Raw genomic sequence first — 13,296 nt, forward strand, 5'->3', positions numbered from 1 at the left:
GCAAGATCTTCAAGCTGTTTCTTTCCGGGTCCAGTGCCTGCTGCGAGCAACGCGCTGTTCTAGGGGCGAAGCCAAGAACTACTTCTCGTGGAGCTGAGGTTCAGCGGTGTGTGTGTGGGACACTCACAATAAACATCATAAATAAGTAAATTCTATAAGAGGCTGCGTAGCAAAATGGAGTCTGCATCGAGATTTATTGCGTTTCAATCCCAGATTTTCCACTTACTAGCTGTGTTACCCCGAGCAAATTGCTTCATCCTTCTGTGCTTCACTTTCCTCCTCAGTTAAATGAGGATCATCATAGTGTCTACTTCAGAGTTGGTGTGAGAGTTGAATGAGGTCAGTGCCTGGTATTCAGTACGTGCTTTATAGGTGTTAAATAAAAAATACGTAGAAGGCTAGTGGGTGAGGTGTTTGATTCTCACCGAACACCATGCTGTGTGCGGGGTTACGGTTGAGGAAAGACAAACTGTTCACTTTTGTGACATGTCCCTCAAAGGAGGTGAAGAGGGCTTCCCTGGTGGCGCAGTGGTTGAGAGTCCGCCTGCTGATGCGGGGGACGCGGGTTCGTGCCCCGGTCCGGGAAGATCCCACATGCCGCGGAGCGCCTGGGCCGTGAGCCATGGCCGCTGAGCCTGCGCGTCCGGAGCCTGTGCTCCGCAACGGGAGAGACCACAACAGTGAGAGGCCCGCGTACCGCAAAAAAAAAAAAAAATGAGGTGAAAAAATAAGCGGGTCATGACCAGCATTTTCAACAAAATACAATGAAAAAAAAAAATCAGTGCATTGTGTACAGAAAGCTAAGTATTGTTTTGGGAAACTCCCCCCATTTGTCTACTGGGTGTGGAAGATTGTATTTTCCAAAAAAATGGCTACAGAAATAGTTCCAATTTTGCCAGTCCCTATCAAGAGACAGACTCCAATTCTTCTCTTGAACTTGAGCAGGATTTGTGCAACAAACAGAATGTGGCAGGAGGGACGCCGTGTGAATTCCAAGTCTAAGTCAGAAACTATAATACATCTTTTGCCTGGTGCTAGCTCGCTCTCTCCCTCTTTCTCAATTCCAGGATACTCTCTGTGAGCCCAGCTGCTATGTTGTGAGGAAGCCCAAGCCACGTGAGGAGTCTCCCAGATAAGGTCCCAGCTGAAACCAGGATCAACCACCAGAGAAGCGAGTGAACATTGAGATGATTCCGGCCCCCAGGCTTTGAGCCGTCCCAGCTGACACCAAGAGGAGGAGAGAGAGAACTGTTCCCATCAAGCCCGGCCCAAACTGTGAGCAACATCGATGCCTTTGTTTAAAGCTTTTGTTTAAAGCCAGTAAACTTGGGGGTACTTTGTGATGCAGCCATAACACCTGGATCACTGGGTCACATGTGAAATTTGTATCTTGCTGTGGGTTGTGTAAAAAACCATTGAAAGCCACAGCTGTAGTGGCAAGTCCTCACAGTAAGCAAAGAAACAGATGAACAGAATCATTTTAGCCAGGAACACCTGCTACAGGGAATAAACCAGGGTCATAGGACAGAGTCACCAGAGTTGGGGCAGGGGAGGGAAGTGGCTTTAGGTTACGTGGTCAGGGATGGACTCCCTGAGAAGGGAACATATGAACTGGGACCCGAGTGATGAAAAGGAAACAAAAAGGAAACAAAGCACCAGGAGAGGAAAGAGTAAGTTCAAAGGTGTTAAGCAGGGAAGAGCTATGGAGTGGATTGGCTCCAGATCTTCCAGAATCAAGAGAACTTGCCAGCAAGACTGGATTCCATCCTTCTCTGAGGAAGAGAAAGGATACTTCTGGGTGTTTGGCCCAAACACCTGTTGGGTGGTGGGTAGTGGTGGTGGCACTGGTGGCCAAGGCGGGTAGGGGAGCAGGCTTGGAGGTGGAGGGCTGCGTGAAATGGAAAGCTTGGGGAAGTTCCCAGTGCCTGGAGGCTGACCACGTGGAGCTATCAAGAGGGTAGTTGCAGGGCTTCCCTGGCGGCCCAGTGGTTAAGACTCCGTGCTTCCACTTCAGGGGACGTGGGTTCGATCCCTGGTCAGGGAACTAAGATCTCGCATGATCCACGGCATGGCAAAAAAAAAAAAAAAAAAGAAAAGGTAGTTGCTTGGCTATGAGCCTGCAGAGACGTTTGAGCTGCAGATAGAAATCCGGGCGTCGTCAGGGTGCAGCCAATATCAGATGACAGCTCTCCTGGGGGAGAGTACGGAGAGGACAAGGTCTGAGGACTAAGTTCTGAGACCCACCAATTGCAGACGTTGGAGAAGAGAGGAGAAGCCGGCCAGATAGAGAAGGCACAGCCAGGGAGAGAGGAGAGAAACTACAACAGAGGCGTCAAGATTTCCACTGACCATCCAGAATCTGACAGGTCCCCAAGCCCAAGCCTGGAGCCACCTTCCTCCTTAGAGCTTACTTTCATGGGATAATTTTTGCCAAGACCCCAGGGACTGTTCATGTTGTAATATTTTGACAGCGATCATGGAGCTGGGGACACCCTAAGACTAATATATTTATTTAGTCTTCCCCGGGTCACAGATTCCTTTGAAATCTAATGAGAGCAACGAGACAGGCTCTTCTTTGAAAAACGTACCCAACAGGCACACATTTTTGGATTTCAGGACCCCAGAAGGCCATCCCCAGATGTTCAGGTTAAGAAGCTCCACAGCCTTTATCTCATAGGGTGGCTAGCAGATGTATAAGTGATGACACCTTAGTTGTTTCCTGCAGAAATGTCGGTGTCAGGGCATGGAGCTGGGTCCCCAGAGTCAGCGCTTATGGCATCGCTCACCCTCCTGTTCGCTGAGCATTTGATGCTGAGATTGCTCTGTCACCATCAGCTACGTGACCTTTGGTGGCAGGGGCTGGCCTTCTCTGTGCCTAAAGGCGGGCACAGTGCTGAGTGAAATGAAGAAGAGATAAGACCATGGGTTCCGTTTCTGGCTCTGCAATTCACCTATGACTGTGGCAAGTTCTTAACCTTTCTAAGTCATGGGCTAATGATAGCTCTCTTATCAGCTGCGAAAGGTTTTTCAAGAGTTAAGCCATTCCAGGTTGCACAACCAGAGCCTGAAATATATAAATGCTCCTGTCAAAAAGGCCACTCACCTCACTTCCAAAAAATAAAGAGAGAACCACTCACAGCCATTAGGATGGCTACTATTAAAAAAAAAAATCAGAAAATAACAGTTGTTGGTGAGGACATGGAAAAACTGGTTGGTGGGAATGTAAATTGGTGCAACTGCCCCGGAAAAAACACTGGCTATTCCTCAAAATACTGAAAACAGAACTACTGTATGACCCAGCAGTTGTACTTCTAGGTATATACCCCCCAGATTGAAAGCTGGGACTTGAAGATGTTTGTATAACCAGCATGATTGATAATAGCCAAAAGGTGGAAGCAACCAAGTGTCCACTGATGGATGAATGGATAAATAAAACGTGGTGCATGCAAACAGTGGAACAGTATTCAGTCTTTAAGTAAGGAAATTCTGCCACATGCTGCAATGTGGATGAATCTTGAGTATATTATGCTAAGTGAAATAAGCCAGCCATAAAAAGACAAATACTGCACGATTCCACTTATATGAGGTCCCTAGAGTAGTTGAATTCAGAGACGGAAAATAGAATGGCAGTTGCCAGCGGCTGGGTGTGGGAGTGATGATGTCAGTGTTTCATGGGGACAGAGTTTCACTTTGGGAAGATGGAAAGAGTTCTGGAGATGGATGGTGGAGATCGTTGCACAACGATGTGAATGTACTTAATGGCACTGAACTGCACGGTTAAAAATAGTTTAGATGGTAAATGTTTTGTTATGTATATTTTGCCACAAAAATAGACATCTATTTTTTTCAGACATATATTTTTTTCATGCACAATTTCTATTCTTTTTCTGTAATATCTTTTTTAAAAATTTTTATTTATTTAATTTTGGCGTGTTTGGTCTTCGTTGCTGCGTTCGGACTTTCTCTAGTTGTGGCGAGCGGGGGCTACTCTTCGTTGTGGTACGCCGGCTTCTCATTGTGGTGGCTTCTTTTGTTGTGGAGCACGGGCTCTAGGCGTGAGGGCTTCAGTAGTTGTGGCTCGCGGGCTTAGTAGTTGTGGCTCACGGGCTCTAGAGCACAGGCTCAGTAGTTGTGGTGCATGGGCTTAGTTGCTCCGTGGCATGTGGGATCTTCCCGGACCAGGGCTCGAACCCGTGTCCCCTGCATTGGCAGGCGGATTCTTAACCACCGTGCCACCAGGGAAGTCCCTGTAATATCTTTATTGAAGTATAATTACTTTACAATTTTGTATTAGTTTCTACAACAAAGTGAATCAGCTATATGTATACATATATCCCCATATCCCCTCCCTCTTGAGCCTCCCTCCCACCCTCCCTATCCCACCCCGCTAGGTGGACACAAAGCACTGAGCTGATCTCCCTGTGCTATGCAGCTGCTTCCCACTAGCCATCCATTTTACATTTGGTAGTGTATATATGTCAATGCTACTCTCTCACTTCATCCCAGCTTCCCCTTCCCCCACTGTGTCCTCAAGTCCGTTCCCTATGTCGGCATCTTTATTCCTCCCCTGCCACTAGGTTCATCAGTACCAGTTTTTTAGATTCCATATATGTGTGTTAGCATATGGTATTTGTTTTCCTCTTTCTCTCTTACTTCGCTCTGTATGACGGACTCTAGGTCCATCCACCTCATTACAAATAACTCAATTTCATTCCTTTTTGTAGACATATATTTTTAAAAAGCAAAGCAAGACACTGGGTTTGGAGGGTGGGGAATGGGGTCTTAAGCATGAGCTGAACAAGGTAACAAAGATGATGAAATAAATGGTCCTGGGTGATTGCTTGTGAGAAACAATTTTTTTTTAATTTAATTTAATTTATTTATATTTTGGCCACGCCACGTGGCTTGTGGGATCTTAGTTCCCCGACCAGGGATGGAACCCGGGCCATGGCAGTGAAAGCACCGAGTCCTAAGCACTGGACCACCAGGGAGCGTCCGAACAATTTTTTTCTTTTTAATTTCCGAAAGGCCCCTTCTTGGCTCACAGACCCTTCTGGAAAACTGACAAGATCAGTGGACCTTCCACTTAGAAATATACAACTTTGAGTAAAATTTCTGGGACTTCCTATAACCTCTGAAAACCACCCGTTATCTCCTGGTTGAACAGTCCAGAGGAAAAACAGAGGAAGTGAGAATCAGGAGAGCAATCCTCCATCATCAGTCATCCTTGGGGGAGAGAGAGGAGTGGCCTAGGGCGTTGCTGAGGATGCTCCGCTTCCTTTCGTGGAGCTGGTGACTCATAGATGTTCACTTTTCAAAAAGCCATGGAGCTGTACACTTTTGTACACGACTTGTACGCAAATGGTATACGCCACCTCAATAAAAAATAAAACAGCAAAACAAAGTATTTTAATACCCAACCTATAAGAAAAAGGTTTGGGCTTCCCTGGTGGCACAGTGGTTGAGAGTCTGCCTGCCGATGCAGGGGACATGGGTTCGAGCCCTGGTCTGGGAAGATCCCACATGCCGCGGAGCATCTGGGCCCGTGAGCCACAATTACTGAGCCTGCGCGTCTGGAGCCTGTGCTCCACAACAAGAGAGGCCGTGATAGTGAGAGGCCCGTGCACCGCGATGAAGAGTGGTCCCCGCTTGCCACAACTAGAGAAAGCCCTCGCCCAGAAACGAAGACCCAACACAGCCATAAATAAATAAATAAATAAAGCAAACTGTCAACCAGTAAAAATAAATAAACACTAAAAAAAGAAAAGAAAAGAAAAAGGTTTGACAGGAGAGTCTCCAAAGTATTGACAATGGCACGCATTGCTACCAAGTAGGACCATGGCACCCTCCACTATGCCAAATGGTTTTGTATTGCTTAAACTTTGTGTTTTACAATCACTATAAATTCTTTTGTCATGAGGAAAAAACAATTAGTAAACATTTTTTTCTGCCCACAGTGGGTTTTTAAAAAATAAATTTATTTATTTTTGGCTGCTTTGGGTCTTGCACGCGGGCTTTCTCTAGTTGCAGCGAGCTGGGGCTACTCTTCATTGAGGTGCGCGGGCTTCTCATTGCGGTGGCTTCTCTTGTTGCGGAGCATGGGCTCTAGGTGCACGGGTTTCAGTAGTTGAGGCTCACGGGCTCCAGAGCGCAGGCTCAGTAGTTGTACCGCACGGGCTTAGTAGCTCTGTGGCATGTGGGCTCTTCCCGGACAAGGGCTCGAACCCATGTGCCCTGCATTGGCAGGCGGATTCTTAACCACTGCACCACCAGGGGAGTCCCACCCACAATGGGTTTGATTAGAACTTTCTGCCACAGTGGCAGTGTTCTGTATCTCTGCAGCCCAATAGGGTAGCCACCAACCACATGCAGCTACTGACCATGAATTAATTACAGTTGATTTCCATCTAAATGGAGATTGCCACAGGTGGCTAGTGGCTATAGTATTGGATGGTGCCAGTGTAGGGCAGAGCATAAGGGCGTTTATTGTAATATTCTTGTCACCTTTCTGTAGCTTGGAACATTGTTCAAATAAGTCCATTTTAAAAAAAGAGATCTATTTTAGGGCTTCCCTGGTGGCGCAGTGGCTGAGAGTCCGCCTGCCGATGCAGGCGACACGGGTTCGTGCCCCGGTCCGGGAAGATCCCACATGCCGTGGAGCGGCTGGGCCCGTGAGCCATGGCCGCTGAGCCTGCGCGTACGGAACCTGTGCTCCGCAACGGGAGAGGCCACCACAGTGAGAGGCCCGCGTACCGCAAAAAAAAATAAAAAAGAGATCTATTTTAAAACTTCAAGAGTAGTACAGTAACAAAGACCAGACACAGATGCTTTGGCATAATCATAAGGTAGCTTTATTAAATTCCTTTACTTTCTAAAAAACGATTACTAAAAGGAATACTTCATTTAAGTGTAATACTGTCTTTATGGACGTACCGTGGTTGGAAAGTGAAGTTAAAGGTCATGAATACACGTGAGAAGAGAGTGGGATCAGAGGCAGGACCCCCTGTAGCCTACCATGCCAAGTCCAGTGGGTAAGCTGGGGAGAAGGGAACACAGGGATAACTATGGACTTATAGGGGGTGTCAATGAACTGCTTCTAAAAGCTTAAAAGAAACACACCCACCGGCTCCAGGGCCAGACACACAGGCACACAATGCTTGTACCGCTTCTCAAAGCTGCCCAAAGCTGTGGCCTTCTGTCAGTGGTCATCCCCAGTCAGCTTGGGTTTCCTTTCCTCGCCATTTACACACACACACACACACGCACGCACGCACGCGCGCACGCACACACACACACTGGGGTGTCTCTCTCCTTTGACCATTTAAGCTCTCTTGACTTGGGTACCATCCCTTCCATCAAAATCAAAGCAAGCCAGACTCCATCAAGCCAGGAAACCTACTTTTCTAGGAGAGAAGCCAGCACTTGGCTGTATTGAATGAACGTGTAAGTGCCGAGGGCTTGCTCTGTCCTGCTGGGGTTTTGGCTTCCACCCCAGCAGCTAGGCTGAGAACTGGACAAGAGAGGGCAGGACACCTAAGAACTAGGGATCTTACTCCCTGGTCACAAGGCACTTTTCGACGCTCGGAACCTGTCCCCCTTCCCCCCTCCCTTTTTTTTTTTTTTTTTTGGTCACAAAAGGAAGGAACAGGAAAGAAAACTTTGTTGAGATTCTGGGGACAAAATAGGCCATGCAGGAAACTACGTGTGTCGGGAGAGCCCCGTTTCCAGCAGGCTCCGTTCCAGGCAGCTCTGGAAAGCCTGTACGTTGTTAAAAAAAAAAAAAAAAAAAAACAACCCAGCTGGCCCTTGTTTGGTTTTCGGCAAAGCCCTGTCTCTTTAAGTTTGCACTGGGAGCCCTTGGGGGCAGCCAACTTTTAATCGAGCACACATGGAGTTTTTGGAACTGGTCCTATGCTTTGCCAACAATCTCATGCCCTGTTTTCTTTCCTTTGAGGAGAGAAATTCTGGAGTCTGGGGAGAAAAAGGATGGCCCTGCTACTGGCGTTCTAAGCCTAGGGATGCAAGGACCACTCTGGGGACCGGATTCATTTCCTGCACCTCCACATCTAAAGGATTTTCTAGGAAAATGAGTATTTGCCAGGGCCCCCATGTGGGGAGGGGACGGATTTCTGGGTAATCTCTCGATATGAACTACTTGCACACCTTGGCTGCTGGGTCCCGAGCCCCGCACCTGAATGAGGGCGTGGGAGACGCTGGCAGTGGCCACGTGAAGGCAGAAGAAATGACTAAACTTCCTGCCCCGGGTGACAAAGACAGGGTCTGCTTTGTGAAGAGACCAGAAGAAAATTCCACCAAGAAAGCCGTCTGGGGAGGGGGAAGTGGACAAAATGCTATTATATACCGAACAATTAAATGTAGGGGAGCGAGCGGGGGGCGCATTAGGCCACTCCAGACGTGATCCGTGCGTAATCACATTGAGGATTAAAATGAAAATATGCGATTCCAGTGACTTTCAAATTTCCCCCCCCTTCCCCGAACATGATTCCGAAATACAATATTTTTCCCTCTCACCCTCCTCCATCCTTAATTGCCAGTTGATTGTTCTCAGCGTTCTTCGCAAACCCACGCCCCAGCATCAGCCACTGGCGCCAATTTATATAAGAATTTAGCTTCGGTCTGCGCTGCGGCTGCTTTGAACCGGGGTGCTGGGAAAAAACCTGCTTTCGGCTGAAGTCTCAGGGCTGTTGGGGGCTCCCTGGGGAAGCAGAAGAAAACCCCACTTGCATTTGAGACTTGGGCCTTGGTGGGTAGAGTGGGGGCCGGCCAGGGAGGGGATGAGGGACCAGGGATGGTTCGCTCTGGGGCTGCCTGGCCCCCGGGAGAGGCACCTCGGGCCCCTCTGACGGCTACTCTTCTGCGGAGGACGACGCAGGACTCTCCTCATCCGACATCGGGGCAAACTGAAACGAGAGGCAGAATTCCTTTTGTTTGGCATCCTCTCCTGTGCTATGAGGCGCCGACTTTGTTGGCTGGCCCCGCACCTGCCGTGAGTGAACAAGAGGCCTTGGTTCCTTGGCCTCGAGGAGGTGACGTTGGGGAGATGCTTCGGAGCAGCTCACAGATGAATGCAGTGGAGGGTTTTTCCTGAGGGATAGGGGGTGGAAGGCAGTGAAAGTGGGGAGTGGGCGGTTGGGGAGGGTGACGTCTGAGCTGAAGGATGTTAGGGGTCCAGCCAAGGGGCAGGGCGTTCCAGGCAGCGGAAACAGCAAGTGCAAAAGCCCTGAGGCAGGAGCGGTGATCGGGCCAGTGTGGCTGGAGCAGAGTGAGCGAGGAGGAGAGGAAAGAGAGTGGGGGGAGGTGAGGGGTGTTGAGCAGGGCTTGGTGTGCTCTGGAGGTGACTTCTGCTTTTTTCTCTAAGTGGGGTGGGAGCCACAGAGGGCTGTGAGCAGAGGAGGGATGTACCCCGACTCAGGTGCTCACAGTGGCCTCTGGCCGCTGTGGGGAGAACAGAGTGGAGGGGACAGTGAGGGTGGGAGCCAGGGAAGCAGAGCGGAGGCAGTGGCAATGGTCCAGGGGGACAGTGATGGAGGAGTGGGATTCATCCCTCAGGAGCCCTGGGAAGCAGGACCACAGATCAGACAGCAGGACGCCACCCAGCCCCATCACCCCCCATTTTCCAGCTGAGGACATGAAGGCCCACAGCTGATCCCAAGGGGATCCCCTAAGCACCACAACGGAGGCTCAGGTGTCCTAACACCCTACGCAGTGAAGACGGAAAGACTCAGGGCCTCGGGAAGAAGCTGGAGGCCAGTCAGGACCCAAATGGCTTTGGTCTCAGCAACCTTTTCTCTCCTAGACCATTTGGGGAATTGCTGTGGTTGACGCCCACCACACCACCCTTGAACCTGGCCCCAGACGTGCCTGGGGAGGCCGGGGCAGGTACAAGGTAGGGGTGAAGAGGAGGGGGCAGAGGGCTCCTGCCCGTGGTCTGGGTTCAGACCCCGAGGTCTCTCCGCCCCTTCCTGTCTGTGAGACTTTGGGCCAGGAATGTAACCATTCAAAGCGTCAGCTTCCCCACCTGAGAAATGGTAATAGTAACAGTACTTTATGCAGCTGAATTGGGTTATTGTGGAAGGTTCCAGAAGGCATGCTTGGGAGGCACGCCCAAGTCCTCTGTGTGGTAATTAAGAGCATGATTTGGAACTAGACAGATCCGGGTTCGAATACCGTGCAGTCTCAGCTCTCGTGCCTTACTTCCTCGCGGGGGCACCGTGAAGGTTCAGCAAGTAGCTGACCATGCAGCCCTTGGGATGGTCCCCATACACCATCCCTTCCCAGAGCCCCGCACCCACTGCCCTGCCCGGGCCGAGACTCACCGAGCACTTGATGTTCATGCGAGAGTACAGCATGGATGCAATTTCACTGTGTCCTGCATCCAAGGCCACCATCAACGCCGTGCTCCCGTCCTGCAAAGCATCAGTTGCTATGCTGACACCCTGCACCATGTTCCCGCCCTCCCCGGAGTGCGCCTGGGTGGGGACTCACGCGGTCGGTGATAGAGATGTCGCAGCTGGGCACAGCCAGCAGCAGCGCCGTGATCTCCTTGTGGCCGTGCTCGCAGGCACACATGAGGGCCGTGGAGCCGTCATCGTCTTGGACGTTGACGTCCGCCTCGCAGGCAAGCAGGGCTTTGACCACGTCCACCCGCCCGTGGCTGACCGCCAGCATCAGGGCTGTCTGCCCCGCCTGGGTAGGGCAAGGAACAGCTTACGAATCACGCAGCCTCCAGAGCGTGACACCCCTGCTCCGGAACCATCCATGGTTCCTGGGTACTCTGACGCTAACAGCACCTCCACTCACGGGCCTCCTTCTGTATCTCAAATAATCCTTCCTACCACTGGGCCTTTGCACTTGCTGATCCGGCTTCCTCCTGCTGGCTCCTCCCTCAGGTCTCAGCTTAAATGTCTCCTCCTCGGGGAGAAGCTCTGTGCCTCCCCACCGCTATGCCCACTTAAATCAGATTCCTAACTCACAGGTGCAAACGTAAGTAAAATGTGTCGCGCTAAGAGTTGTACACTTTTCTGTCTGCCAGTTAAACTTCACGGTAAAAAAAAAAATCAACACCCATCAGTGGATGAATGGATAAAGAAATTTACATATCCATACTACAGAACATTATTCATCCTTAAAGAGAAATGAAGGCCTGAAGCATACCGCAACGTGGATGAACCTTGAAAATATTATGCTCCGTGCTAGGAGCCAGACACGAAAGGACCCAATACCACATGATTCCATTTATATGAAATACCCGGAACAGGCAAATCCATAGAGACAGAGAGCAGACTGGAGGGGGCCAGGGGCTGGGGAAGTGAGGACGGGAGTGACACCTGTGGGTGCCGGGTCTCCTATCAGGGTGTAAAGATGTTCTGGAGGTAGTGGTACAGCATTACGGATCGATTTGTTCACTTTAAAAGGGTTAATCTTATGTGCACTTCACCTCGATTTTTAAAAAAGTAAACCACCTGGGCATACATCTGGAAGGACGAAAACTCGAATTCAAACAGGTACATGCACCCCAATGCTCATAGCAGCACTTTTACAACAGGCAAGACTTGGAAGCAACCTAAGTGTCCATCGACAGATGAATGGATAAAGATGTGGTACATATATACACAATGGAGTATTACTCAGCCATAGAGAAGAATGAAGTAATGCCATTTGCAGTAACATGGGTGGACCTAGAGATTACCATACTAAGCGAAGTCAGTCAGAGAAAGACAAATACTATCATATGATACCACTTATATGTGGAATCTAAAAAAATGATACAAATGAACTTATTTACAAAACAGAAACAGACTCACAGGCATAGAAAACAAATTTATGGTTACCAAAGGGGAAAGGTGGGGGGATAAATTAGGAGCTTGGGATTAACAAACTACTATATGTAAAACAGATAAACAACAAGGTCCTACTGTATAGCACAGGAAACTATATTCAATAGCTGGCAATAACCTATAATGGAAAAGAATCTGAAAAAGAACATATATGTAAAACTGAATCACTTTGCTGTACACCAGAAACTAACACAATGCTGTAAATCAACTATACTTCAATTAAAAAAAAAGTAAACCACCAAGAAAAAAATTTTAATTAAAAAAAATCAGTAAAAAAGCAAGGAGGGTCTGCCTGTTATGCACCACGGCAGCACCTCCCCCTTTTCCTTTGCTGCCGTAAGGCTGCTGCTAATCTCTCCCCTCCTTGCTGTTCCCACGGGGTCCTGGGTGCCCTGCTCTTCTGCCCAGACACCCATCCATGCCCCAGTCACCTCCACAGTCTCCCAGCTTCTGCTCCCCAACATACAGCCGAAGGGAGATTCCAAACCAGAAAGCAGCCCTCGCCCCTGCCCTGGTGGCTTCCCACAGCCCTGGGTCCAAACCCCTGCTAAGCCTCCAATGCTTGGGCTCCTGGAGCTCCTGGCTGGCTAGTGAGCTTTGGGAGGGTGGGGACTGTGCCTGCTTGTCAAAGTCCCCAGCGTCCAGTTGCTGGTCAATGAATTACCAAGCAGGATGTGGGATGGCGTCGGCTTAAGGAAAGCTGAGGACCCCCATGTCTTCCCACACCCCCATTTCCACCATGAGGTTCTGTATCAGAGGCACCCTGGCAGGCAGGTCATTAAGAATGGGGCTCTCGGGGGCTTCCCTGGTGGCGCAGTGGTTGAGAATTCTCCTGCCAACGCAGGGGACACGGGTTCGATCCCTGGTCCGGGAGGACCCGCATGCCGTGGAGCAACTAAGCCCGTGCGCCACAATTACTGAGCCTGTGCTCTGAAGCCAGTGAGCCACAACTACTGAGCCAGCGAGCCACAACTACTGAGCTCACATGACACAACTACTGAAGCTCACATGCCTAGAGCCCGTGCTCTGCAACAAGAGAAGCCACCACAATGAGAAGCCCACTCACCGCAACGAAGACCCAATGCAGCCAAAAATAAATAAATAAAATAAAATAAAAAATAAAAAGAATGGGGCTCTTGGGACTTCCCTGGAGGTCCAGTAGTTAAGACTCCGTGCTTCCACTGCAGGGGGCGCAGGTTAGATCCCTGGTTGGGGAACTAAGATCCCACATGCCATGTGACACGGCCAAAAAAAAAAAAAAAAGGATGGGGAGCTAGACCCCCAGGTTCAAGTCCCCCCTCCTCTAGTTTGACCTTGAGGAAATGAATACGTCCCTGAGCCTTGGTTTCTTTGCCTGTGGAGTGGGGATTCTCCCCTTGGGCTTGGGTATGGCCAGGACTTAATAAATGGGAAGAGTTATCCCGGTCTGCAGCGCCGA

At 49.7% G+C, this 13,296-nt stretch overlaps 1 protein-coding gene and 1 long non-coding RNA gene across 4 annotated transcripts in view; one reads left to right on the forward strand and one right to left on the reverse strand.

Moving 5' to 3' along the window:
* LOC132422806 (uncharacterized) overlaps positions 1-13,296 on the forward strand; it is an 18,944-nt gene continuing 5,648 nt past the window's right edge. The window contains exons 1-3 of one of the 2 annotated variants that reach the window (XR_009518890.1): positions 1-339; positions 1,068-1,275; positions 7,955-8,075. This is a non-coding gene — a long non-coding RNA (uncharacterized lncRNA). Of the gene's footprint in view, positions 340-1,067; positions 1,276-7,954; positions 8,076-13,296 lie in introns of those variants that run through there. The other variant, XR_009518891.1, reaches the window with a different exon arrangement.
* The window catches only part of KANK2 (KN motif and ankyrin repeat domains 2), a 24,140-nt gene continuing 17,678 nt past the window's right edge, over positions 6,835-13,296 (reverse strand). For both annotated transcript variants that reach the window (XM_060007788.2, XM_060007787.2), the window contains exons 11-13: positions 10,507-10,707; positions 10,338-10,427; positions 6,835-8,921 (exon numbers count right to left, since the gene is read on the reverse strand). In XM_060007788.2, coding sequence (XP_059863771.1) covers positions 8,868-8,921; positions 10,338-10,427; positions 10,507-10,707 — 345 coding nt within the window. In that variant the 3' untranslated portion in view covers positions 6,835-8,867. The remainder of the gene's footprint in view (positions 8,922-10,337; positions 10,428-10,506; positions 10,708-13,296) is intronic.

The sequence above is a fragment of the Delphinus delphis genome, chromosome 3 (genome assembly GCF_949987515.2).
Source record: "Delphinus delphis chromosome 3, mDelDel1.2, whole genome shotgun sequence".
NCBI lineage: Eukaryota > Metazoa > Chordata > Mammalia > Artiodactyla > Delphinidae > Delphinus > Delphinus delphis.